Consider the following 26,636-nt stretch of genomic DNA (forward strand, 5'->3'; position numbering starts at 1 on the left):
CTTGAGTAAAAGAAAAAAAATGAAAGAGTGAAAAATAGCAGCTTTAGTCTGTGTTCCATCAATATCAGTTCTTTCTTTGGAGGTGGATCGTATGCTTCATTGTTAGTTCTTTGGGGTTGTCTTGGATCATCTTATTGTTGAGAACAGTTACGTCATTCACAGTTCTTCGTCAAACAATATTGCTGTCTCTGTGCTCAATGTTCTCTTGGTTCTCCTCACTGCGCTATACATCAGTTCATACAAGTCTTTCCAGGCCTTTCTGAAGTCATCCTGCTTGTCATTTCTTTCTTTCTTTTTTAAATTTAAATTAAATTTTTTTATATACCTATCTCTTAAAAATCCTGCTCCCCCCACTCTCCCCCATTCTCCTTGGAGAACTGGAAATAAAGAGTAGGCCCACATTCCAGGACCAAATATGAAGAATTTCCCATTTTATCTAAGCAAACAGGGACAGAGGGCAGTCCTGGAATACTGCAGTTGACCTGTACTCTCAGCTACTTCCATTAGAGCACACCCTCTGTAGCCATCTTGTTCCGGGCCCCTTGGTTTGGGGTTTCAGTCTCACCTCTAACTGCGTGGGTGCCTACATGAGGTCCACAGAAAGTCACTTCCTGGAACATAGCATCCCAAGGCTAAGCCCACACCAGGTCCCAGTGTCCTGTGCTCCTATTTTCCTCTGTTATCGCTCCAACCTTAGTGGAATTAAGATGGTTTCCAGAGAAACCTCTGAGTCAGAGGCTCTTGTTGTTTGTCCTTCTGTTCTTGTCCACGATGTTGGAGGTGATTCACGACTTTCAATGAGCCGGATTGTAGTGAGGGAGGGCTGTGCAAGGTCACAGCCTCACTCTCCTCGGGAGAGGCAGTGCATTTTGCCCATCACCCATTAGTACCTACCTCCTTTACACTTGTGGGCAAATCAGTCCATCAGCGTTTCTTCTGCCTTCAAGGCTTGGTCTTTAAGAGATCAGAAATCTCATGTTTCCTCTCCCCAAATGCCTAATACAAAGGAACAGTTTCTTTTCACTTTCCTTGTGTGAAGAATCCAGCCTCTGCAGAGCTATTGATGCGAGCCATGGAAAACCAATTCCAATCTATCTTTATAAGAACACAAAGCAGATGATAGGCCATTGCCCTCACCCTCTGCAGAGACCAGAGCATCAGCTTAACGGGATTGGCACTTCTGGAAGGCATTTCTCTCAGGCAGCAGCTCCGGGAACTGCTTACACTGTTCTCCCACAGGGCCTCCTCCCCAGCCCCACCCAGGTTAGGCCTTTATACTTGGGATGTCAACAAGGCCAGTGCCTCCCGGCACCCTTAAAGGACTGACCCAGCTCATCTGATGCTGGAGTGACCACCTAGTGTGTAGGGTGCTGGTCTGGGCTTTCCTTGGAAGAATGGGAAGAAAGAGAGAGAGGAGGGATGACAGGGAGGAGAGGAGGAAGAGACTGACCGTGGCTGCCCAGCCCAAAGAAGTGGGCTACCTTACTCCTGCTTCTTGTGGCCTTCTGGACACAGGCAGGCTTTAGTGGGCGCTGACTTCCTGAATCCCATCCATCGACTGGACGCTGACCCTTTGGGAAGTCTTACCACGACTCCCGAAAGAAAATGTCTGGGAGAGGGAAGGGACTGAGCTCTGAGTGGTTTTGACGTGCCTGTGGAGAAAGAGGAATGTTTGAATCTCAGCCCTTGAACTTCCTTTGAGCTCCTCGATTTTGGGGGCCCAGTCTGCAGAGGGTGCAGAGGCTGGAAGGAGATGATGGTGGTGGTGGGGATAGCTGATATTTATGTGGCACCCACTGTGTGTCAGACACGCTGCTAAGCACTTGACAGTTATCCTCTCATTTGATCTTCACAACAACCCTGGGAGGGAAGGGCTATTATTTTACAGAGGAGGAAACTGAGACTAAAAGAATTTATGTGACTTGTCCAGGGTCACACAGCTAGTAAATGTCTGAGGTTGGATCTGAGCTCAGGTCATCCTGACTCCAGTCCCACAGCTCAATTTGCTGCACTACCCAGCTGCCCCAGGGTGGGCATTGGTTTAATGTATTGGGTTTTATTCCTGTGTAGGAATATGATCGAGAGGCAGTATATGGCATAGTGCATAGAGCTGTTCTTAAACATAAACAATTGTCCATAGAGAAGTAAGATTTGTTGTTGTTGTTCAGTCATGCCTGACTCTTCATGACCCCATTTGGGGTCTTTTTGGAAGATACTGGAGCGGTTTGCCATTTCCCTCTACAGCTCATTTTACATATGGGGAAACTGAGGGTTAAGTAACTTACCCAAGGTCACACAGCTAGTAAGAGTCTGAAGCCAGATTTGAACTCAGGAACATGAGTCTTCCTAACTCCAGGCCTGGTGTTCTATACACTGCATCACCCAGCTGCCCTAAATAATTAAGCTACAGATTAAGTAAATACATAATAATTGTATATTTGTATGTATATTGTTTCGTGTCACAATAATTTGAAGAAGGCTCAAAATATGAGGGGGAGCCATCTATGAATACTTCCTGAACCTTCTAATGCTTTTTGGAAGGAAGATAACATTTCCCATGATTTCAAATATAGATGAAGAACAAAATTGAAAAAAAATTGTAATGCTATTAATAGAGATTAAAAAAAAAACCCTTTCAAATGGCTAGTCCTTATTAATTCTTGCTGTCTTTGAGTAGGCTTCCTAACCATCTGTGTTTTTTATAAAAATAATGGGTAATTGCTGTCATTACTCAAACTGAGTGCACCTCATATAAACTACAGTGAATAGAATGATTGTGTTAGTTAACTAACATTGATTGAGCACCTACTATGTGTCTGGTGCCACACTAAGTGCTGGGGATCGAGAGCTGTACTATGGTGGAAAAAACCTCCTGCAGGCTCTGTTTCCACCCCTTTAGTGCTACATTCAAGGCCCTGCCCCCCTTTTTTAACTGTGTGAGTTTGTGTTTCTTCTGATGCCTCAGTTTCATCACCATAAATGGGGCTGATCATCATCACCTTACAGTGTCCTCATTGTGACCGTCAAATGAGATGATTTATTAAAGAAGCTTATGATGAGTGTCAGTTGCCTTTGTTGCTCTCTCTCCTAAAATTTAAGGACCTCTTGGCAGAGACAGGAACATTGCCATGTAGTATTTCAAGCAGCGGTGCGGTGGCACCAGCCTGAGCTGAGGGAAACACCTTGAAATCTGACAACAAATTCAAGCTTCATTTGTTGTTTTGTTGATTGTTGAGACTTAAGAAAGAGGTGGAGAAAATGTTGGTTGAGGCGGATTAAATTAAAAAATGTGTTGGGCACACATGTCCCCTCCCCTGCCCCAGCAAGTCAGTTGTTAAACACTTACCAGCACACCCTGATTTCAACCTAATAGAGTCAGAAGGGTTATTTGGAGTTATAAGTTGACCAAGATAACTAGGCTGCTGTGAAGTAACACCCAAATATAAATCTAGTATAAGGGAGGGGTTTGTTTTATTTCTAAATGACAAATTTGGATTTTTCCTCCCAGTACATGGGAAGAAGCCATGACCTAGCAGACAGAAAAGCCTGCATTTGAAGTCAGGAAGGACAGGGTTCGAATCTTGCCCCTTTTATGTGACCCTGGATATGGGGACCCAAATTACTTAAGCTCCATCCCCTCCCAGCCCCCCAAGCAGGTACAAGTTGAAGACCAGGTGCCAAACTGCCGTGGCAGAAGTTACCTTATGAGCCATTCCTAAGGAGAAGGAAGCTCTCTTGTCCAATGCCATTCAGAACCCTGGGAAGTTGTACAATGTGCCAAGGAAACCACAGGACCCTCCCCCTACTCAAGAGTATTTAAACATTCTCAACAATCAGTCCTAATAACCCCGGACAAATAGGAGCCCCCAACAGCATTTCCTGCCTCTCAGCCTTCTGGCTGAAAAGAAAGAGAAGCCCCTGATTGGGGCTGTTGAAGGATGAAAGGAATGTGAATCTGAGCGTGCGGTTTATTTGTGTCTAGTTAAATTTTTAAAGAATCAGGCAGATAAAATACACAAGATCCCAAAAGAGGGTGATGGAGTCGGAAGCAAAACTGCTTGAACAAATGAGCCATTTGGATTTCCCCCATTGGCTGAGAATGTTCTCCACTTTATTGTAGCTCCATACAGTATTTGCTATACAGCATAAAGGTAATATGTTGATCGGTCTTTTGATGCCACTTTGACATATATTAATGAGGAAGGGAAGTGTCTTTGTCGTGAGTGGGAAGCTCCTAGTGTTTTACATTGGTGGAAACCTACCTCATTCTCATGATCACAACGACAATTTATACCTTCGGAGTGTCTCTGTTTCTAGTGCACTGGGTTTGGGCCATTTTGTATTCCATGTCTCAGTTTCCTGATGTTGGAGAAACTTTCCAATCATCTGAAATAGTGACATTTCAAACAATGGAGAAAGTTAGTGATGAAGAGCATGATGATAATGACGGTGATGGTGGTGGTGGTGGTGGTGGTGATGAAAAAGAAGATAGCTGATACTTAAACAACCCCCTTATAAAGTCCTGGCACACCTTAGAGCACTTTGTAAATATCAGTTGCTATTGTTACCAAGTCTGACTGTTTATCCGTGTTTGATATCAGTTTTCCTAAAAATCAGATTTTTCTTATACAGGCTGCTGAGGACTTTTCAGTAACTTTAGAAACCCCTGAGTTCTCTTTATGAACAATGAAGATTATCTAAGCTGGGAATTAGAGAATGATCAATTTTTTAAAAGACTTGGAATATATATTAACTATGTTAAAGTAAGGCCAACAAAAATATACTTGATATATTATTTTTGTATTATTTACAAGTGCCTGACATTCATGACCATTTTCCTTCACACCAAGAATTTTGTTTTTGTTGTTGTTGCTGCACATCGGAATAATTATTCTTAAAATGATCAGTTGTGTAATTAGCAGCAGGGCTACAGTTTTGTTTCATTTATTATAGTCTGCAGGTGTAATGAGAATACACACAAACATATATATATATATATATATATATATATATATATATATATATATGTTCTCTCAGAGCACATGTAGATATCTCTTTTTCATGGTAGGAGACATGGATTTGAGTTTTGGCTTCCATATTTGCTGGGATGACCCTGGGTGCATTGGTTTATTTCTTTGGACTTCAGTTTCCTTCTCTGGAAAATTAGGACCTTACTGCTCACACTCCCCGCCTTACAGGACTATGGGGAGGAAAATGCTTAGGAAATCAGAAAGCACCAAAGTAACATGAGTTCTTATTTAAACGCAATGTTTTGAACCTCATAGACATTCCATTTATTGAATGAGTGAATCATGACGTCATTTGCGCACATCTCCTACTTCCTTCTGTATGATAATATAACTCATTTCTATGCATAGATGTAAGACATGTATAATCAGTTTAATCATATGATATTAACGAATGGTGCAATTGTAGAGATGTCTTTGCCACAGTCAGCTTTATGGAGGGTGAGTGGATGGGGAGCAGAGTTTCAGATAACCCTAAATTTAGAGCTGGAAGGAACTTGGAAGCCCAAACCCTTCACTTTACAGATGAGGAAACTGAGGCCCAGAGAGGTGAAATCATTTGCCCAAAGTCATAATCAGTGGCAGGACCAGAGTGTGAATCTAAGCACTAGCAGGTGTTTTACTGACTGATGGTCTTCTGATTCGGAATCTCGTTCTCTTTGCTCTATGCCGTGTTGCATTGTATCTCCCTGGTCAATTTGATGAGTCCCATAATCCACCCGATGACATTATTGGGAGGGGGTAATTGAAGGGCCACCTTCCCATGAAAGGGGGCACCTTGCTTATGGGGCTGCCTCGGAGATGATAGGCTGACTGAGGCTCAGGAGGAGAACCACCTCTCTCCGTGATCTCTGTGGTCTTACCAGCTTGAACTCTCACTGTTGGGCACTGATAAGCAAATCAGAGAGTAGTCGAATGAGCCCCATTGAGGAGTGGGAGGAACAAGTAGACAGGCCTGCGCCCACATGAAATTGTCTTTCCTTTGAGGCAGTGGATGGTGATTGTGGCATGCTGATGTGTGTGATCATTTCTCCGTTCCTAGAGAATGTTTGTGAACCCCATCTCCTAGATAGAGAGAGAGGTAGAAGAGAGACCATTTAGAGTGACCAGAATCTGTGTTTGAAGGCCGGTGCTTTATCCATTGCATCCCTTATTTTATAACGAAAGGAGATTTCAGCTTTGACGTGTCATATAGAGAGCCTCTTCTTACCACATATAAACAGGGCATTCGGTGGCTTATTTATGGCATATTTTTAGAGTCTAGAGAAGGCAAGGGCCCTCTGGATTTATCATCAGAGGACCGATGTTTCTGCTGCTTCCCTTACCTGTGACCTTGGGCAGCCTCAGTTGGGAATTCCTGAGGCCCTACCTTCCAGCCCGAAGTCATGTGAAAGGGCCCAGTAAATGATACCGAGGGTATCCTCCCAGTAACCAAAATGCAGTTCTGACTTTTCCTCTTGGGTTTTATTTAGTGACATTTCATCAGTTTTTGGCCTATTTCACTGTGTAGTGGTGTGGAAAGAACACTGTACCAGGAATCCTAGGTCTGGGTTCCAGATCTACTCCTGACTTGACGGGTGAATCTTTCTCAGCCTCAGTTTCTACATCTGCATAATGAGTATAATAATGACATAGTTTATTTTCATAAAATAATGTGGTTAGAATCAAAAGAGTAATTAGGTGAACTTTGAAATTAAAAAGGGATCAAAGGGGGCAGCTAGGTGGCGCAGTGGATAGAGCACCGGCCCTGGAATCAGGAGGACCTGAGTTCAAATCCGGCCTCAGACACTTAACACTTACTAGCTGTGTGAACCTGGGCAAGTCACTTAACCCCAATTGCCTCACTAAAATAAAAAAAAAGGGATCAAAACTTATTATTATTAATATTATTCATAAGACTAAATATCACTCATACCTTCCCTAATAAAATGGATCATTTTAATGCAGTGTTAAAAACCTCTCATACAGATATTTAATATCACCTTTTGGTTGTTATTGGAGAGGCCTTACTCCTGAGGCTGTATATTTTGCAGCTATAGTTGAGTTAATTTCCTTGGTTTTAGTCTTTCTTCTTGCTTTCCTATTATACATCTTGACTTAGTTATTTTTATCCCATGATGTGAATGACTGCTATAATTTTGGACTTCTAGTACTTATGGGCAAACAATCACAGATAATATGAAAAACTAAAATTTGGTGGAAGTTTTTTTTCTGCTATGTTCTGAGTTACATTAACAAGGAAAATTTTATTCTCCTTTTTTTCCCCCCTTTGGTGAAATCGACTTGATTAATATGTATCCCATTAATTAGGGCTGAGGTAGGTGTGGAAGATAAGCAGATGGCACATTTTGACAAAGTGGAAAAAAAAAAAGAACCCGCTTTCTGTTGTGAACTACACTCATTATCTTTTCAAATGATAAGAGTTAAGGAACAGTGCTACCCTCATGAAAAAATTAATGGCACTTTCTTTTTTATTTTAATGAATTGTAGCTGACTTTGGCCTGGCAAAACAAAAGCAAGAAAACAGCAAACTCACATCGGTTGTTGGAACAATTCTCTACTCCTGGTAAGAAAGATGAAAAAATGTAATTCTTGAGTTTTTGTTTGCTGGTTCGAGTTTTCATTTATTTTTCTTAATTTAAAAAGGAAGATATTCCTGAGGGAGCCACATGATATCAATTGTTCCTCAAGGAAGCAACAGGAAAAGTCTCCTTCAGGATTTAAAAATTATTGCTTGTGTGTTTTTTTTATTAGGGTTTTATTAGGGTGAGGTGTGGGGAGTGGTGTACCATTCATAGCATGAGCAAGTGTGGGGCCTTGCTATCACAGTGTGCGTGTGTCTTCCACAGTACTGATACATATATAGTGGGACAATAATTACAATTATCCAGATAATTCTAATGGAGGTATGGACTGCTTTATCCAAATGTAGCATCCTTTTGTGAAAGACCTTTTTTTTTTTTTTTAAACCCAGTTCTTAATTTGAAAGGCTCCACCAACATCAGACCTCCAGATGTACATGACTGGCCTTTGGGAAAAGGAGAATCAATTTTCCTGACCTACTTGGTTGGTTCTTTCTTATTTGTATACACCAAACAGACTGTGATCGAGTCATTTAAAACCCAGTCTTTTAGTATGACTCTCCATGACCACAAAACAAAGTCCAGGTTGCTTGGTTTCACAATCAAGGCCCTCTCTGGCCCGTCTCTACTTTGCGCCTTCTCGCCCATTTCACAGACCATGTGCTCTGACCATATTAGACCACCCGCTGTCTTGTGGACATTCTCTGGACTTTCTCACTACCTAAAGTTTTTTGTTCAGGCTGATGATTCTGGGTGGAATTCCTTTTTCCCCATTTGCACTCGTCCTTTCTTCAAGACTCAGACCAAGTACCCTTTCTTCTATGAAGCTTTCCTTGGTTTCCTACAGCCAGAAGTAATCTCTCCTGCCTCTGTAAACTGAGGCTTTTGATTTGTGCCCTTCTCAGATCGCATTGTACCCTTCCCAGCTTGGGGCTGCCCTTATTGGTGCTCTAATCATCTTGTTTTCTCTCACATCCCACTAGATTATAAACCATTTCACAGCTTTCACCGTCACGTCATTTACCTTCCAGAACCTCACAGTCTTTGGTAACTGATGGTCATTGACAGAAGATTATTGGTTTTAAATGAGTTAGTCATCAGATGTGTGGACAAACTTTGGAACCTCAGAAAGCAAGTTTAGCCCCTGATCTTCCGTTTTTTTTGTTTCTTTTAATTTTCATTCACTTAGAAGTTGGACTCTGTGGCTGACATTTGTCCAGCTTTGTGAGGCTTGTCTGTGGCCTGTGCCAGAGCCATGGCACAGCAGCTTTTTACTACTTTTGAGAACACACTGGGGTTCATTCAGTGGCCATTTATTTTCTCCTTGGTCTTATAATGGATTTCCTATCTCCTTGGCCTGCGTACAGACTACAAATCTTCCATGTCTTCCATCCTCTGGGATTGCTTACCACCTCTTTCTCCTCCATAGGAGACACACCCATTTCATTGGTGGCCTTCCTTTGGTTCTTGTAATTATTAGTGGGGACTGATGCAGCTGCCAACCAGGCCCTCATTCTGTTCTAGCTGTGCAGGTCTTTGATAGTCTATCTGACACCATTTCTTTAGTGATGGGTTGAACCCTTTTATCCACTGTGTATCTTTTTTTTTTTGGTGAGGCAGTTGGGGTTAAGTGACTTGCCCAGGGTCACACAGCTAGTAAGTGTTAAGTGTCTGAGGCCGGATTTGAACTCAGGTCCTCCTGACTCCAGGGCCAGTGCTTTATCCACTGTGCCACCTAGCTGCCCCATCCACCATGTATCTTGCCACTGTCTCTTATGTTACCTGCAGTTTTGATTATTTGGAGGTGGTGGTTCATGAGGTGCGACCATGTAGCCAAACTGACAGAATGTGTTTGTGTATGTATCTAAACATATATTTATATATATATTCACGTGTATGTACATATATATCTAAACATATATTTATATATGTATTCATGTGTGTACACTTATGTTTATGCATGTATAGATATGTATACATCTGTGTGTATACTATAATGTGTATATATAGACATGCACTATGTATACATACTATCAGGTGTGTATGTGTATATATGATATATCTCTATATACATAGGAACATATATGGATACATATGCTTTCTATATACTCTATCATTATGTGTGTATGAGTTTATATTCCTATATATGTATATCTAGCCATAGCTATGTGTATGTTTCTTATATATATGCATTATAATATGTAGTGTATGTATATAATGTAACATATATAACTAGCACATATTTATATACACACATGTATGCACACATACATGAATAGATAAATATATACACAGATATATACCCATATATTTATAAACAGGGAGGAGGTTGGGATTATTGATAAAGATGTATGGTATGCTCACTGTCCTTTAGCACAGGGGAAAGAGAGGCAGGTATACAGCCAGAAAACAGAGTCAGAGACAGAGATCTTGATTAATTCGACGGGGCTGCCAGTCTAGCACGTGGATTTCATAGAGGGGGCTATGACATTTCAGAGTTCAGTGCAATGAATGGATTGTGTTCTGTGAAAACTTTATCCTCGATGTGGAATACTCCTGTTTGGATTCCACACAGGGCATCTTCCGTGACACTTGGTTTCTCCCTTTTATGCTTCATTTAATTTTTTACACAGAAGATTATTGAACAATATTGTCTCAGCAGTCACATTTGTCATAGAATTTTGTATGTTGCAAAATATATCTGGTTGAATACTTGCTTGGGGACAGCTTTTAAGATGGTATTTGAATCCGCTGAAGCAAATATTGTTGTGAACTCAATAAACACCAGGCGTAGCAGTTGCAATCCATTGAATGACTTTGAAGATGTAGTCTTCCTTAGAAAATAACTTTAAAAAACTTGCCTCTGCCATGCTCAGACTTTTATCTAATATTTCCCTAGTACCTGCACAGACCAATACATACATTTTTAATAAAGACATATGGATGGGTAGTTAGTGGTATCTTTTCAGTCGCCGTTTTAAAAAAAGCTATTAATGATCATTTGCATTCTTCCTCTCTTCAAGATAGCCTTGAATGCCTTCAAAATTGTCACTTCTCTCCTGAATTTATTCTAGATTTTATTTACTGTCAAATCTAGCCACTCTTCCAAGTACTTCTTAAGTGCTGCTGTCACTCTTTCACAAAGCACATTGCCTGGGAGAATAGGATATCGTTATTGCATCATCACCACTTAGGAGAAAAAAATTGTAGAGATGCTGGCAGTCGCTTCCATTTCATGTCTGTTTCATCTACAGTGGCTTTTGGGGGAATAGAATGGTTTTGTTGGATTTCATGCCAATCTCTCAATTACTATTATTATCATTATTATTTTACCATTTTGTGAAACAATGCTGATTGTAATTGTGCATCTTTCGTGTTTTGCAAATAAGTTTATTCTCAAAAGTGTTGTTACTTTCAGTTGCTGTCACTGTCTTAATTGCTGACTCAGATGGTTTCTGGTCTTTTCTGTCCTCCTCATGGTAGCAAATACTTTCTTTTTTTTTAAGTGAGGCAATGGGGGTTAAGTGACTTGCCCAGGGTCACACAGCTAGTAAGTGTTAGGTGTCTGAGGTCAGATTTGAACTCAGGTCTTCCTGACTCCAGGGCCGGTGCTTAGCAAATACTTTCTCTCTCTTAAAGTCCTATCTTAAGAAGTCATCATAATCAGATTCAGTGTCTTTGACTTTATCTGTTTCTCATTTCTCAGAGTCAGTAGCTTCTATAATAGGTCATTTGGGAGTTGTGATCACATACAGTGTCTCTATGCTTCCTTTTGCCCACTATTTCTTCCAGACACGTCTCTTTCTGTGTAAGATGCCCTTCAGTGCTCATGATGGCTTCTGACTCTTTTTGAAGAAGACACTCCACTCATGATGTACAAGTTGGAGTCTTCTAAGTAGTAAATGGGCCCTCGTGCCACGTTTATCCTTTGATCCAGTACTGTATTTTCTCCCTTGTGCCCACCTTCACAGTATCCAGCAGTATCCTGGCAGTGTAGAGAATCTTCTCGGGGTCTTCATAGAATTTATTGACTTCTTAATTAGCAAAGAATCATAGAATTGCAGAGCTGGACAGCACCTCAAAGGTTTTCAACTCCAAGCCTTACACATGACACCAATCCCATCTACAAAATCCTCTAGCTGCCACTTAAAACTCTCTAGTGATGAGGAGATCACCCCCTAGCTGTGTAAATCTTAAAGCTCTATAGAAACATGAGTTGTTACCAGTAGTGTTATTATCATTCTTCCAGGAGGCAGCCAATTACATTTAAAAGCCTTAATTCTAAGGGTTTTTTTTCCTCATCTTGAGCAAAAATCAGCCACCCATGGGTCCCATTTCTTCTCCCAGCAAATAATTCAGGTCTAATAATTTTTCCATATGATAATTCTTCAACTCCTTGAAGATGGTCATTGAGTTCAGCTGCCGCTTCTACTTCCAAACAAGTCTTGTCTTCCCCAGGTTAAATACCCCAATTATTTCAACGGATCCTTTTATGGCAGGATTTCCATATTTTTCATCAGCATCTACAATATGGCATCCTGCACAGTGAACCATTTGATATTTGGTTGGAGCAGAGAACTGACGTGCTGCCACCTTGTGGCCTTTGAAGACCAGAGTTCTGTTCTGGTGCTTATCACTCTACTGACTGATGCAGTTGGTAGTTCAGACAATATCAATAAATATTGTTTGTGTAATATTCTGTTTTCTAGCCGTGTCTCCCCTTTACTATATTTTTGCAGCTTTAAAAAATCTTTAATGGCAGGCCTCCTTGTTTTTATCCTATGACGTTTCATCTCAGTAACTTTGGTCAACCCTGTGACTGACTATATTAGGTATAGTTCCCAACTTCACTGTACATTTGATGAATGTTATCCAGGTCTTTATCCAGGCCGTTGGCACCAAAGACAATACACCATAGCAGTCCACCAGAGAGCTTGCTCCCTCCTAATTGATTTTTGGAACTTGGATGGACCCGTGATTTGATTAGTTTGGGTGCTGCCCCTAGCAATGCAGGCTAAAAATTCTAGACCTTTGCCTGCTCCAAGTGACAAGCACCATGCTAAGCTCTGAAATCAGCCAGTTCTGAACTTCCGTGATGATCTTGTTGTTTATCCCACATCTCACCATTCTCTTCAAAAGCATATCTTAAGGAGTCATGCTTACTGAAATCCAGGCTTATTATTTCCCAGGTGTTCCCTAGTCCACTGCTCTAATAATCCCATTAACAAATGACATTATGTTAGTTTGAGAGAGGTTTGTTTTTATTGAACCTGTTCTGAAGCTAGATGAATCATAGTTAACATTTATATAGTACTTTAAAGTTTTGCAAATCCCTTTGCAAATATTAAATCATTTGGTCCCTAAAGTAGCCCTGAAGGGTTAGTGCTATTATCATTCCTATTTTATGGACAAAGAAATTGAGCAGACAGAGCTTAAGTGGCCTGCCCAGTGTCCTAGCTAATGTGTTTGAGGTGATAATAATAATAATAATAATAACGACAACAATAAATAATGTTTAACATTTAAAAAGCGCCTACTATGTGCCAGGCATTGTGCTAAGTGCTTTACAAGTACCTCATTTGATCCTTACAACAACTCTACAAGTAGGTACCTCCATTTTACAGATAAGGAAACTGAGGCAGACAGAAGTTAAATGGCTTGCTCAGGGTCACACAGCCAGTAAGTGTCTGAGGCCAGATTTGCACTCAGGTCTTCCCGGCTCACCATTCTATCACTTGGGCCACCTTGCTGTCTACCTCAGTGCTTACAAATGATGCCTTTGATATTCTGTTCTATCATTTTGTTGGAAGCCCTTAACTCATAGAGTTGCCATATTCTGCACCAGATGCCTGTATATGAGCAATATTGTCTTTGAGCATCCTGAAGGATTGGAGGCAACATCCCACAGCATGATGCTCCCTGTTGTCTTTGGCCGAGAGATGAAGCCAGCTCTGCCAGCTTCTTTAGTCTTCTCTGTAAGCCATCCCTCCGTTTAGTAGCGACTCCTGTGTCTTGATTTCATTTGGAGTGAGAATGTGATTATGCACGTCGTTCAGTCCTTTCCACGTTGTCAGGGCTGTTGGACAAAGGCCAGACCTGAAGAATGCCAACTTTCTGGTGAATGATTGTTTAAGAGCTGTGTTATTCTTAACACTCTCTGCCAGGCCTTCTTGTGACACTTTGCACCGTAACTGCTGAAGTCACATGAGAAGGCAGGATGATGCTCTTTGCTATTTTTCTTTTTTTCCCCCATAGCTGAAAACATGCACCACCTATTGACCAACCCTCTCCTGGAGCAGATCCTTTCTCTACTTAGTTATCCCTGTCCTTGGAGGGAAAACCCTATATGTTGCTGTGGCACGCTAGGATCGTTTTTGGTTGGCAGGACCTGCTAACAGTTTTTGAGAACACAGGGTTACCTCCACACCATGATTTAAGTGATCAAAATAGGACTTTTCTGCAGATAGTGGCTTTTGGGGTTCCTTGCTGCTTATTCCAATCAAGCACACCACTGATCATGGTGCTGTTACTCAAGATAAAGAAAGCTTGGTTGATGTCATCAGGCTAATCAAAAGAAATATGTGTGCATTATAATAGTGTGAGTGTGTAAGACTACAAGGAGTCTCACTGAATGATTACCATTTTAGAGACATCTGTGGATGCAATGATGAGTTAAGCCTTTCTCAGAGCTATGTATGCAAAGTGTAATGCTCTTAGAGGGTCGACTCTTCAGCTAGGGCAGGACGCTTTACCAGAGCATGCTTTCGGAACACCTTATTTATGAGGCAAATTTATGAGAAATTGTTGACCAAATCGACCATGTCTCTTAAAAAGAACAAGTCTTCTAGCAGCAGACTTTTTTGCCATTTTGTAAAATCACCAGGATTTATCTACGCATTTCCCCCTGCTTAGGTAAGTTATTTTCTTTTGTCTTATCTTGTACTGTGCTTCAGAAATAAGGAAAAATTACAGGCTTAAACATTTAAGTAATGTATGCAACTGGCTGATGAAGGGGAAAGAATAGATTATGTGAAATACAAAGTCTCAGAGCAGTGAGTAGTACTTACCATAATGCAGATTTATTTCCCTGGCTGCCAATTAAGTTTAGAATTACTCTGTGTGGCGGTAGCAGCTTTCTGTGACAGAGCTGCTGTGGAGTGGGTGGGAAGTCAATGAGTGATTAAAAATCTGACTAATATTTCCTCATCTTAATCAATAAAGGTAACTTAACATTTCCCCTTAAATTTCAAGTTAACAGAACAGTGAAGGCTGAATTTACTCATAGACTGAAGTGTTATTTTTTTTTTAGGCAAGATGTTTTATTTTAGAAGCACTCATAGTATCTCGAAGATCTGCAAAAAAGTGTGGGGGGCAGTAAGCTGAGTCTTCCTGACTTCAGATATGGCCTCAAATACTTACTAGCTGTGTGACCCTGGGCAAGTCACAACCCTATTTGCCTCAGTTTCTTCATCTATAAAAAAATAAGATGGAGAGGGAAATGGCAAACTATTCTAGACATGGCTGAAATGGCTAAACAACAACAAGGAGCCCAAAAGGATAAACATTTTTAAAAAATAGACAATTTAATAAATTTTTTTAAAAGCCTTCCCTAAGGCAAGACTGTCTTTACTGCTTATAACACAATAAAGCACTCACTGTGAAAGTCTTTTTCATTTTGGTCTCTCACCATCTCCCTCGGAGGAGCCCTAGAAATCCCCTTTATTTTTTTCAGGCTAAGTGTAAGGGACAGATCCCAAATTCTACCCCATGATTTATCCATAGAACTTCGTGTATCCCCTTGGATATAGTAAAGACTTCATTAATGTTAGTAGAATGAGTGAGTGAATAAATTAACATCAAACCTCGTCTCCCTCACACGATAGTTTCTGTGTATGTTTGCTGTTGTCATCCAAGGAGGAGGAGGTGGTTGTGAGAAAACCTACTTCCTGTCCCATGATCTTGAAGATTGCCCTCCTTATGGGTTGTAGGTTGAACTGGCTGTCAGTGAGTGTGGTGTCTGTTCCACCAGGGACGATCCTCTCGGGGACTTTGTCCTAGCTTTTCAGAGTCGGCGTTACATGCAGTGTCTCAGAGGGACCCCAAGGTTGAAGGGGCAGAGTTCAAAGGGCTGCCAAGGCATCTTAAAAAGATGCTGACTGGGGCAGCTAGGTGGCCCAGTGGATAAAGCACCGGCCCTGGATTCAGGAGTACCTGAGTTCAAATCTGACCTCAGACACTTGACACTTACTAGCTGTGTGACCCTGGGCAAGTCACTTAACTCCCATTGCCCGGCAAAAAAAAAAAGAAAAGAAAAGAAAAAAAAAAAAGATGCTGACGGCACAGCCCTCCTGCACAGGAAGGCTGCCCGCCTCCACCCAGGACACCTACCCTTGATACTGTGGATGGACCCACAGCGCTTAGCTCCATGCTTGGGGGAGAGGCATGTACACAGCACAGCCCCTCTCCCTACCATCTTTCCCTGCATCAGAAATTCTCCCTTTGCAGCTCTACTCTTTCCACACCTCGCCAGCCTGAGTGTCCCTTCGCAAACAGCTGAGTCTACCCAATAGTGGAGAATCTTGTCACTAACCACCAGCAGCTGCACCGCTATTCCTCCTCCTATTTTTCTGCTACTCATCAGTCCTGAATGCTCTGAATGCCAAGGGCTGAGTGCGAGTGCAGGGGTAGTGCAGCTCACTTGCCTCTACTTCCACTGAACTCATCTTTTCCCCTAGATATTTAGCTGACTTCACTAGCTGCCACCCCCTTTGCAAGCATCATGGATTATAGTGCTATTTGTCAGAATTAAAACAGGTGTGTCTTTATATAAAGCCCTTGTTCTGAATTTCCTTTGAAGCAGGTCTAAATGACACTCAGTGTGACTTCCCTTTGAACCACACCAAGTCTCTACTAGAGTTCTGGTAGCCCCAGAGACCCCCCACACATGGACTCTCCTTAGTAAAACCCAGGAATTTGGGAACAGGCTGTTATTTGACCCTGAAGTCTCCCTTTGAGCGGTATACATCACATGTGGTCATTTTGTTTATCCCTTGAAGCCTTGGGTTTGTTTTGTTTTTAGATTCTAGCTTCTAGTGGAAGAAAGTTCCCTTTATCAATGATTGTAAATAAATCATTTATTCCTTATCTCCTTTCCCTTTTCTAAACAACTGTGATCTATAGGCCAAATAAATGGTGTAAGATAACTAAGATTTAAGGAGGGTGGAACCTGGCTTCATCCATAAAATGAAATTATTCCCTGTATGATGTAAATGGTTATTATTATCCATGTCTTGTTTATCCTTTCTTAGGAAAAAATATGATCTGAATTGAGAGGCTGAATTCATTATTTAGCAATATGCCTGGAGCTATTCATCACAATTGAGATTAGCACAGCATACCCCCATTTGCATTTTCAGAGCAGATTCCAGAGACTGGAGGAATTTCACAAAAACAAGAAATTCTGGAGTTGGTAAGGACTACCGAGGTCATCTTGTCCAAGTCATATTCCAAAATATGATTTCTTGTTTAAAAACCTCTAAGGAGGGGGCAGCTAGGTGGCACAGTGGATAGAACACCGGCCCTGGAGTCAGGAGTACCTGAGTTCAAATCTGGCCTCAAACACTTAACACTTACTAGCTGTGTGACCCTGGGCAAGTCACTTAACCCCAATTGCCTCAATTTAAAAACAAAACAAAACAAAACAAAAAACCTCTAAGGATAGGGAGAGGAAGGCATTCCATCCACGTTTGTCAGGAATTTTCTCCTCGCATCAAACCTAAATTTATTTCTTTGTAACTCTGCCCTCTCCGCCCCTCCCTATTGCTCATGATTCTACCCTCTGAGGTTAAATAAAACCTTCTGAACATTCTTCCACGTGATTATGGTATTGCCCTATTTTGCACTAACAAATTGGGCTGGAGTCCCTAGAAGTCCCTTACAGGGTTGAAAGGTATATGGCAGCGTTTTCCTAAAACTATTGCTCAGGAACTCCACTTGGTGTACTTCCTATTAACCATTAGCCGGTAGACTTCATTAGTTCTTAGCAAAATCATTTTATCGAATTGTGTCTTAAAAAAAAATGTTACTAATCGACCCTCCGTGAACCTAGAGCAGTCTTCCACAGATACACTCCGTGTTCCCAGAAATAGCAGACACAAATCCACGTGGAAGATACATGAGACCAAGGCTGTCCACGGATCTGGAACTGGAGGACATCTTATGTCTCTTCTCTCTTCTTAGAGTGCTCACAAAGTTTACCCTGGACACGGCATCCGTGACGAATGAGTCGCTTGCCTGGGGTTATTCCTCATACAAGTGTCTCCCTTCAGTCACTCCAACAGACTTGCTGGACTTGCTCCTTAAAAGGCGACTGTAGACTCCATCACTTCCTTCAGCTGCAATTCTCATCTTGGATACGGCTGCGCTCTTCTGGAAAAAGCAGAGATCCGTAGCCAAAGACTGGCAGAAGTCTCTTTGGTCCTACCTCTTAGGCACTTCAGTTCTGAGGCTTGTAACCTCCTTTTTTCCTTTCCTTTCCACAACTCTTCCTCATTCAGAGATGGGTCCCCTTGGCAAGAAACCTCACCCTAATCTAACTCGTCATCCAGTCCTTTCCCCAAATCTTCACGTCCGTAAACTAGGCCATGAGCAGGCAATAGCTATTTGCTATGGGGCTCAGTTTTCTCCAGTTGTCTTTTGTTTGTTTGTTTGTTTGTTTTTGTTGTTGTTGTGTTTTTGTGTTTTTTTGGTGAGGCAGTTGGGGTTAAGTGACTTGCCCAGGGTCACACAGCTAGTAAGTGTCAAGTGTCTGAGGCTGGATTTGAACTCAGGCCCTCCTGAATCCAGGGCCAGTGCTCTATCCACTGCGCCACCTAGCTGCCCCTCTCCAGTTATTTTTAAAACCTAAGGTTCTCCTGTTGGTCTATGAAAATGAATGGTTGGGGAGAAGATACAGAGGCAGAGGCAATCTGTGGTGAGGAGGAAGGTCATTGTTTCTGCCGACTTTTCTATATGCAGGTGAGCTATTCAAAGCCTCACTTCCGTTACACGTGTAAGATGACCCATTTATCCAAAAGGATCTCTTTCCTGCTCTACTTGGCACAGATGTGGTCTGAGCGGGGCATAGAATTAGGAGCAGAAGTCTGTGGGAAGAAATTATGGGAAGCAAAATAGGAGAAGACCCTTTCTACTGAGTTCAGATGATAATCTGAGACGTGACCTTCTATCACATTATGTCAATAACTTGCCCCTTCAGATAGGTTGATCTGTTAGGCAAACACTTGACGTGTAACATTGAACTCGTGATCTGTTTCTTGCCCTCTCACCGTTTAATCAGACCTCTCTGTCATCCCATTCATAAGGATCTGATAAGGACAAAAAGTTGGCACACAGGTCAGTGCTTACCAAGGTTCTCTTGAGGTGCCTTTTGGGGGGTTGTGACGTATCCCCCACCCCACCACCATGCTTTTGGTGTCTCCCTCTCCCTGAGATAACTTGCACACTTAATGTCTTCGTGATTTGGTTGTCCTCCATGTGGATTCCTTTGGGGAGTGCATGGTCTGGTTCTTCACCTCTGATTGACTCGGCTGTCTTAAGTGCCCTCGAATAGGACGTTGGTGATTGAGGCGTTAGTTCTGAAATAGGCTGGTTCTGCTACCATGGATGATGAAGACAAACCAGTTTGTGCCGTGTTCCATTTCTTTTGCTGTCCAGCCAGTTTCTCATTAGGAAGCTTTTGAGATGACAATGTGACTCAATTATATCTGGTCCTGAGGCTTCTTGTAGAATTATTATTTTTTTTAATTATTCCACTATTTTTCACTGAGAGAGATGCTCAAAATCAATGGTAGGTTTCTATCAACATAATGAAGTCAGGCTACTTTATTTTTCAAAATGGCATTTTAATATTATTCACCATTGTGATGGATTTGTCCTGGGTTGTGAAGTGTTGATCCTTTGTCGAAATCTTCCTATTTTATTCCTACTGCAACCAGGACATCCCAAATTCCCTTTTACAGTAATGTCAACCACTGCAATAATTCCACCGTTGCTCAAAGTTTTTTTTTTGGGAGTTGCTGTCAGAGCCCACAGCACATTGTTTTGGGGAATTCTCAGGGAAGGTGCATTTTATTCTTTGAGGGCCCTGTTGACTTCTGGAAACAGACAGAAGTCACATGGGAGCCAGGTCTGGTAGATGTACTGCATTTACATGGATATTGTGATTCCTTTTGGTCCTAAATGAGATGTGGCTGCAAAGGAACGAGATAGATGCTCTCAGGTGATTTCTGTTCTCCCTCAGAAGGTCATCTCAAACAAGGAGTTCCAGAATTGTTGAAAGCTGGGCCTTTGTTGTTAAAATAAGGATACAGTGCTGCCTGTCCCATCCCAAGGACATTATTTTGGTTCTAATCAAAGAGCGGATTAGATTAAATTTTCTCTTTGAGAGACAGCATGGCATGGTCAGTAAGACTTTGGGGTCAGCTCCTATCTGTGATACATAATCGCTCTCTGACTGTGGGAAGCTCATTTAATCTCTCTGTGATCAATATGATTCTCTAAGACAGGTTACAGACAAGCTGAACCTGTACTGGTGGAGAGGGTTTGTACGGCTGGAGAAATCACCGTTCTAGACCCTTCTGCCTCCCCACCCAGCCCCCGAGAAAGCCCAAACACATATTACTTTATAATCATAGCTTTCATTGATAGATAGGATTGGGAATTGGGTCCATGATTTTGTTGGTACATGGAACTCCCAGGGGAGTGAACTCTCTCCACCAGTGCAGGTCAGCACCTTGATCACAGAGCATTGCCTGGTGCATGGAAGTCACTTGCTCAGCCCCACCTGTATTGTCGGAGGTGGGGCTTGAATCTCTGTCTTCCTAGCTTCTAGGGCCAGCTCGTGTTGTCACTCCCACTTAATTCTATTTATTTACTCACATCTTTTCTCATCCTTTTATTTGCTTCCTATCATTTTGAATCTTTTTTTGCTCTTTGTCAGTTTTTTTTTTTTTTTACAAACTGTAATTTACCTGCATGATTTGTATACTCTGGTTTGTCAGCAAAATAACAGCTATGTAGAAGAGAAAATCATGAGTGATCATAGCCCTTAATTATAGAATTAATTAAATTAAACTTTCATTTTTAAAGATCTTTCAGCCTGGATGTGTGTATGCTAGCCATCACAGCTGACTTTTATTGACTGTTCTGTGTTTATAGAACACTTTCACAGACATCATGTCATTTGTTCCTTGCAAGAGTCCTGTGAGTTCCAATAGAGGCTTGCCTTTTTCATAAGCAATGTACATAGAGGTTAATTAGTTTAAACGCCCACAGCCATGTGAGTAGATTTTCTTACACCAGGTCTTGTGCTTTCTCCTATCCCATGCTGGCTCATGGACGAGCCCTTGTAAGCTCTGTGAGGTCAATTCTCCTCTTTCCATTTCAACATTGTTAGTGCTGAGCATAGAGTTGGCATGAGATCATCGAAGAATATGTTATATTGTATGTGACTGTCTCAAGGGTTTTGCAGATTGGGCAACCAGGAAAGCAAATTCCTTGGAAGATGGAGGATTGATATTCTTCGGAAGTCATCCTTTCCACATCATCAGTGAATTTAGATGTTAATAAGCTTTTTTAATCAAATGGTAAAATCTCATTTGAGGAACAACTACAATTTTCATCTGTTTTCAGGATATTACAAGTTTTATTTTCCTGTTGCAGAGTTTTATTTTGAGTCAGCTGTGAATTTGATTAATATTTACAGGTGCTTTGGGGATTTAAAATAAAGAAGTTTTGCACTTGGTTGGAGGGGAAGACATTACCTTGGGTTGAGACTAGTCATAAGTTGATGTGGTTATGAAATTCATGAGTACTCCTTTTGAATGTGTTGTTGTTGGGAGCCAGTTTGGTATAGCAGAAGGAGGAATGGACTTGGAGTCCTAGGACCCGGGTTCAAGTCCTGCCTCTTACGGGCATGGTGTGACCTCAGCCAAATCAGGCCTCCATTTCCTCATACGTAAAGTGAAGGGGGTTGGACTGGACGGTCTCCAAGCGAGAAGCTTGGAACAAAATAAAGCAGCCTTTCAGGATGTATTTGGGGCGCTTGACACCCCTGTTGGCACGTAGCGTCATTGAGATTTACAACCGCATTATAGATTTCCCCCTGTCTTACTTGTTCTGCATTGACCGACAACCCTAAGACAAGAAAGGGCTGTTCTCGCTAAGTGTTATTTCTGATGGAGCCTCTTCATATTCATTCCAATAGACCTTCAGATTTGCACGTTGGGTAGGGCATATTACCTTTCAGGATAAGTTAGATGGCCCAGTGGATAGAGTGCTGGCCCTGGAATCAGGAAGACCTGAGTTCAAATCCAGTCTCAGATGCCTCGTAGCTGGGGGACCCTGGATAAGTCACTTACCTTGTCTGCCTCAGTTTCTTCATCTGTAAAAAATGAACAGGACGGGGCAGCTAGGTGGCACAGTGGATAGAGCACCGGCCCTGGAGTCAAGGGACCGGAGTTCAAATCTGGCCTCAGACACTTAACATTTACTAGCTGTGTGACCCTGGGCTAGTCACTTAACCTCAATTGCCTCACTTAAAAAAAAAACAAACTGAAAAAAGAAAAATGAACAGGAGAAGGAAATGGCAAACCACTCCAGGATCTTTGCTAAGAAAACCCCAGACGGGGTCATGAAGAATCGGACATGATTGAAAAATGACTGAACAACAATGGCACCTTTCAGAGTACTTTCCATTTTCTCAGTACAACTTCTTCGATTAACCTGGTGTTTTGGTCCTTAGATTTATTGGTATTTTTTTCCCTGAAGATTTTTATATACCAGACATTCTAGTCAACACTCTATGTTTTCCTAATGGAGGTAAATGAGAGGAAATGTAAAAGGAGGCAATGTCAAACCTTGAGTCTGGGACAAGAAGATTATCCTTACATTCTCACAATGGAACAAAATAATGAATAACTAAGACTTTACAAAAAGCCCCAAAACGCTTAGTGATGGGGAGATGCCAAAAAGCAGCCAAGTCTCCCAAGTGACGTGATGGAAGTGGTCTTTTGGAAAGATTATCTGGCATGGCGGACTAGGGAGGAGGAGGAGAAGGTGCTCTGCCCAAGCTTGTGCTCATTCATTGCTGTGAAGATTAAAGACCAAAGTATTAGATACAGTTGTCGGCCTTGAAGAGCATCTCATCTAGCTAGGAAAAAGCTCTCAGGTGCTCTAAGAGAAAAAACACTCCGTTAAGTAACCTCAGCTCAGGGGGGCTGGGAAAGAACTGCCAAGGCCCCAGGGATTGGTGTTAATAGAAGAGTGGGCGGGGGAAAAGGGAATGATAGAAGAGCAGTGAGCTTTCCCCATGTTTTCTCCTCACATCCTTTCAGAGTTTCAATGAAGACATCGGCTTCTCTCAGGAATATAATGTAATGACAGAATTAATTGCTTTATTAACCATGGTGCTGAAGCTGGTGGGCTGCAGAAATCATGGGAGATCAGGAGGAAAGAGAAAACATATCAAAATGATGGAAATGAAAGAAGAAAAGGGAGGAGAAGGGAAAAAAGACAGGCAGGGTTTAAACAATAGGGACCGACCATTTAAAATAACTAGGCAATATAAAATAACTTAGCATATACCTTGCCAAAACAGACACAGGAGCTATTTGAACATAAACATAAAATACTTTTTATACAAATAAATTCAGATCCAAATAACCGAAATAATATTTATTGTTCGGGGGTAGGTAAAGCCAATATAATTTAAAAAACAACAATTTTACCTAACTGATCTACAGACTCAATGTCATTCTAATTCAATTACTAAACATTTATTTTACTGAGTTAGAAAAATAATAACAAGGTTCATTTGGAAGAACAAAAGGTCAGGAGCTTGAAAGAAACCCCCAAAAAAGACATAAAGGAAATAGTTTCAGCAGTATCAGACTTTATGCTCTATTATAAGTTGAGAGTTATTGTTTCAATGTAAAATGGATAATTTCTATGAGTTTAAATGAACATTTTCTTGTATAAATAAACCCTACGTAGCCAAGAATAGAAAAAAATGCAGAAAATTGGGGCAAAAACTTTCATGGATAATCTCTCAGATAAGATATGATTGGGTTGGAATATTGCTGTGGTATAGGAGATGATGAACTGGTTGACTTGGAAAGGTTTGGAAAGACTTGGGCTTATGAAGGAAGATGCTACCCACCTTCAGCGAGTGGAAATAAGCATGGTATAACCTTACATAGATATGTATGAGTATATATGGGTATATCATGTGTATGTGTATAGATATGTATATGTATATATATATATATCCACACTTAATTGCAGCCTTCTGCAGGGGAATGAGGGAGGAGAAAATATTAAAGTAAAAAGTGCACAGCAGAAAAAACCAAAGAAAAAGGAAAAACTACGACAAGAAGAAAGCAAAGCTGGGCAGATTTGAAAACAATGGGGAGTATTTATTATATAGGTTTTCTTGAAATGGAAATGTATTGGTTTATATTGTATCCTCTCCTGTTTTCTGCTATGTACATGAAAATGTGTATTATTTTCCTCATTTTAAATTTTAAGTCTAAAATTTTTTTAAATTACAAAAATGAAGAAAAATTCCTGTGAGATGCTAAAGGAGGAAGGAAAAAAAGATGCTTATGGTATACCCAGATCCTTTTATTTTTCTTATTTAAAGTTGAAAAGGATTTGCCGCTCACACATCCCTGGCTGCCAATTACTCAATTTTAAATGATATTCAAAAGCTTTTTTTTTTTTTTTACACTGATGCTAAAACCATTTATTATGGTGAATTAATAGTAAAAATAAAAAGACCGGCTATCCAAAATTCCCCATCCTGTTCCTAGAAACAACAGTATGTCCTTAACAAAGAAAAGGCTTCCTTTGAAGTTTAGCAAGTGGGCCAAGATGGTGGAGAGAAGTCAGCAAGCTGCCTGAGCTCTCCTTTGGTTCCCTCTAAAAGAACATTAAATCAAGCCTCTAAACAGATTATGAAACTACAGAACCTACAAAAAGACAGAGAGACAGTCTTCCAACCTGAGATAATTTAAAAGACTTCAGGAAAGTTCGGTCTCACTTGGGCAGAGGGGGAGTGCAGCGCACCTCAGCACAGCATGGAGAGGGGGTTGGGGCAAGTCAGCGGGAAGCCGTAGGCCACAGCAGAGCAACTGAGGCCCCTTGATCCTGGTTCGGCAGGCTGGTGGCGCAGTGGACCAGTGGTGAGATCCACCAATGCCAGCTGAAAGGGCAGGCTGCCAGCTAGGGGGCCACCCACAGGATGGGCGTGACCAGGCCTGGCCATCCCAGCATGCTGGTAGCAAGGAGCATCCCTGTGCTGGTAGCACAGGGACCAAACCCAGAGCGGTGAGAAATCCGCAAGTCATAGAGACCTCATAGAAAGACAGTGACATAGCCCCTATCTCCCAGCACAAGAAGCTTGAAACAGTGACTCCGGGGCCCAAAGAGTGGTCAACTTTAAAAAAAAAGAATAAGCTGGAACATGAGTAAGAAACAAAAAAGAGCTCTCACCATTGAGAGCTTCTGTGTTGACAGGGAAGAGCCAAACACAAACTCAGATGAGGACAATACTCTCAAATTGCCTATGTGTGAAGCTTCAAGAGGGAAGATGAATTGGTCTCAAGACCAAAAAGCCTTCTTGGAAGGATTTTAAAAAGCAATTGAGAGAGGTAGAAGAAAAATGGGGAGAGAAATGAAAGCAACACAAGAAAATTATGAAAAAAGAATCAGCAGCTTGGAAAAGGAAGCACAAAGAATCAGCCCCTTGAAAAAGGAAGTACAAAGATTGTCTGAAGAAAACAATTCCTTAAAAAAATTCATTTGGCTGAATGTAAAAGGAGGTGCATAATCTGACTGAAGAAAACAATGCCTTAAAAATTTGAATTGGACAGTTGGAAGCTAATGACTCAATGAGACAGCAGGAATCAGTCAAACAGAATCAAAAGAATGAAAAAATAGAAGAAAATATGAAATACCTCATTGGAAAGACAACTGACCTGGAAAACGGATCCAGGACAAACAATTTAAGAATCCTTGGACTGCTTGAAAGCCATGATCAGAAAAAGAGTCTAGACACCATATTCCAGGAAATTATCAAGAACGGCCCTGATATTATAGAATCAGAGGATAAAATCATCATTGAAAAAAATCCACCAATCACCTCCTAAAAGAGACCCCAAAAGGAAAACTCCAAGGAATATTGTAGCCAAATTCCAGAATCATCAGGTGAAAGGGAAAAAATACTCCAAGCAGCCAGAAAGAAACAATTTAAATGTCATGGAGCCACAGTCAGGATTGCTCAGGACCTGGCAGCTTTAACATTAAAGGATCACAAGGCTTGGAATATGATATTCTGGAAGGCAAAGGAGCTTGGATTGCAGCCAAGAATCTATTACCCAGCAAAACTGATCATTCTCTTTCAGGGGAAAGATGGACATTTAATGAAATAGGGGACTTTTAAGGTTTCCTGATGAAAAGACCAGAACTGAATAGAAAATTTGATCTTAACATACAAGACTCAAGAGAAGTTTAAAAAAGGTAAACGGGGAAAAAGGTATTCAATAAGGTTAAACTGTTTACATTCCTACACAGGAAAATAATACTTATAACTCTTGAGAACTGTATATATATTTGGGCAGACAGAAGGGTTATACACAGAGGGTATAAATATAAATTGTCTTTGATGTGATGATATAAAGAAAATTAAGGGGTTAAAAGTAGTTTATGGGGAGAAGAGGAAAGGGGAGATGGAATGGGGTGAATTACATCATATGAAGAGGTGCAAAAAACCTATTAGAAAAGAGGGAAATGTGTGGGGGGGAACATTGTTTCAACCTTACTCTCACTAGATTTGATTCAAAGAGGGAATAACATACATTCCTTTGGATAAAGAAACTTAGTATATTCTTTAGGGAAGGGGAAAGGGGGGACTGATAGAAGGGAAGGCAGAAGCAGGAGAGAAAAGGGTAAAGAAACATTTTACTTATTA

At 41.2% G+C, this 26,636-nt stretch overlaps 1 protein-coding gene across 1 annotated transcript in view; it reads left to right on the forward strand.

Moving 5' to 3' along the window:
* Positions 1 to 26,636, forward strand: part of NEK10 (NIMA related kinase 10) — a 241,392-nt gene that overhangs the window by 88,291 nt on the left and 126,465 nt on the right. Inside the window, 1 exon segment of the mRNA XM_043969156.1 lies at positions 7,518 to 7,593. Coding sequence (XP_043825091.1) covers positions 7,518 to 7,593 — 76 coding nt within the window.

The sequence above is a fragment of the Dromiciops gliroides genome, chromosome 5 (genome assembly GCF_019393635.1).
Source record: "Dromiciops gliroides isolate mDroGli1 chromosome 5, mDroGli1.pri, whole genome shotgun sequence".
In the NCBI taxonomy this organism is placed as follows: Eukaryota; Metazoa; Chordata; class Mammalia; order Microbiotheria; family Microbiotheriidae; genus Dromiciops; species Dromiciops gliroides.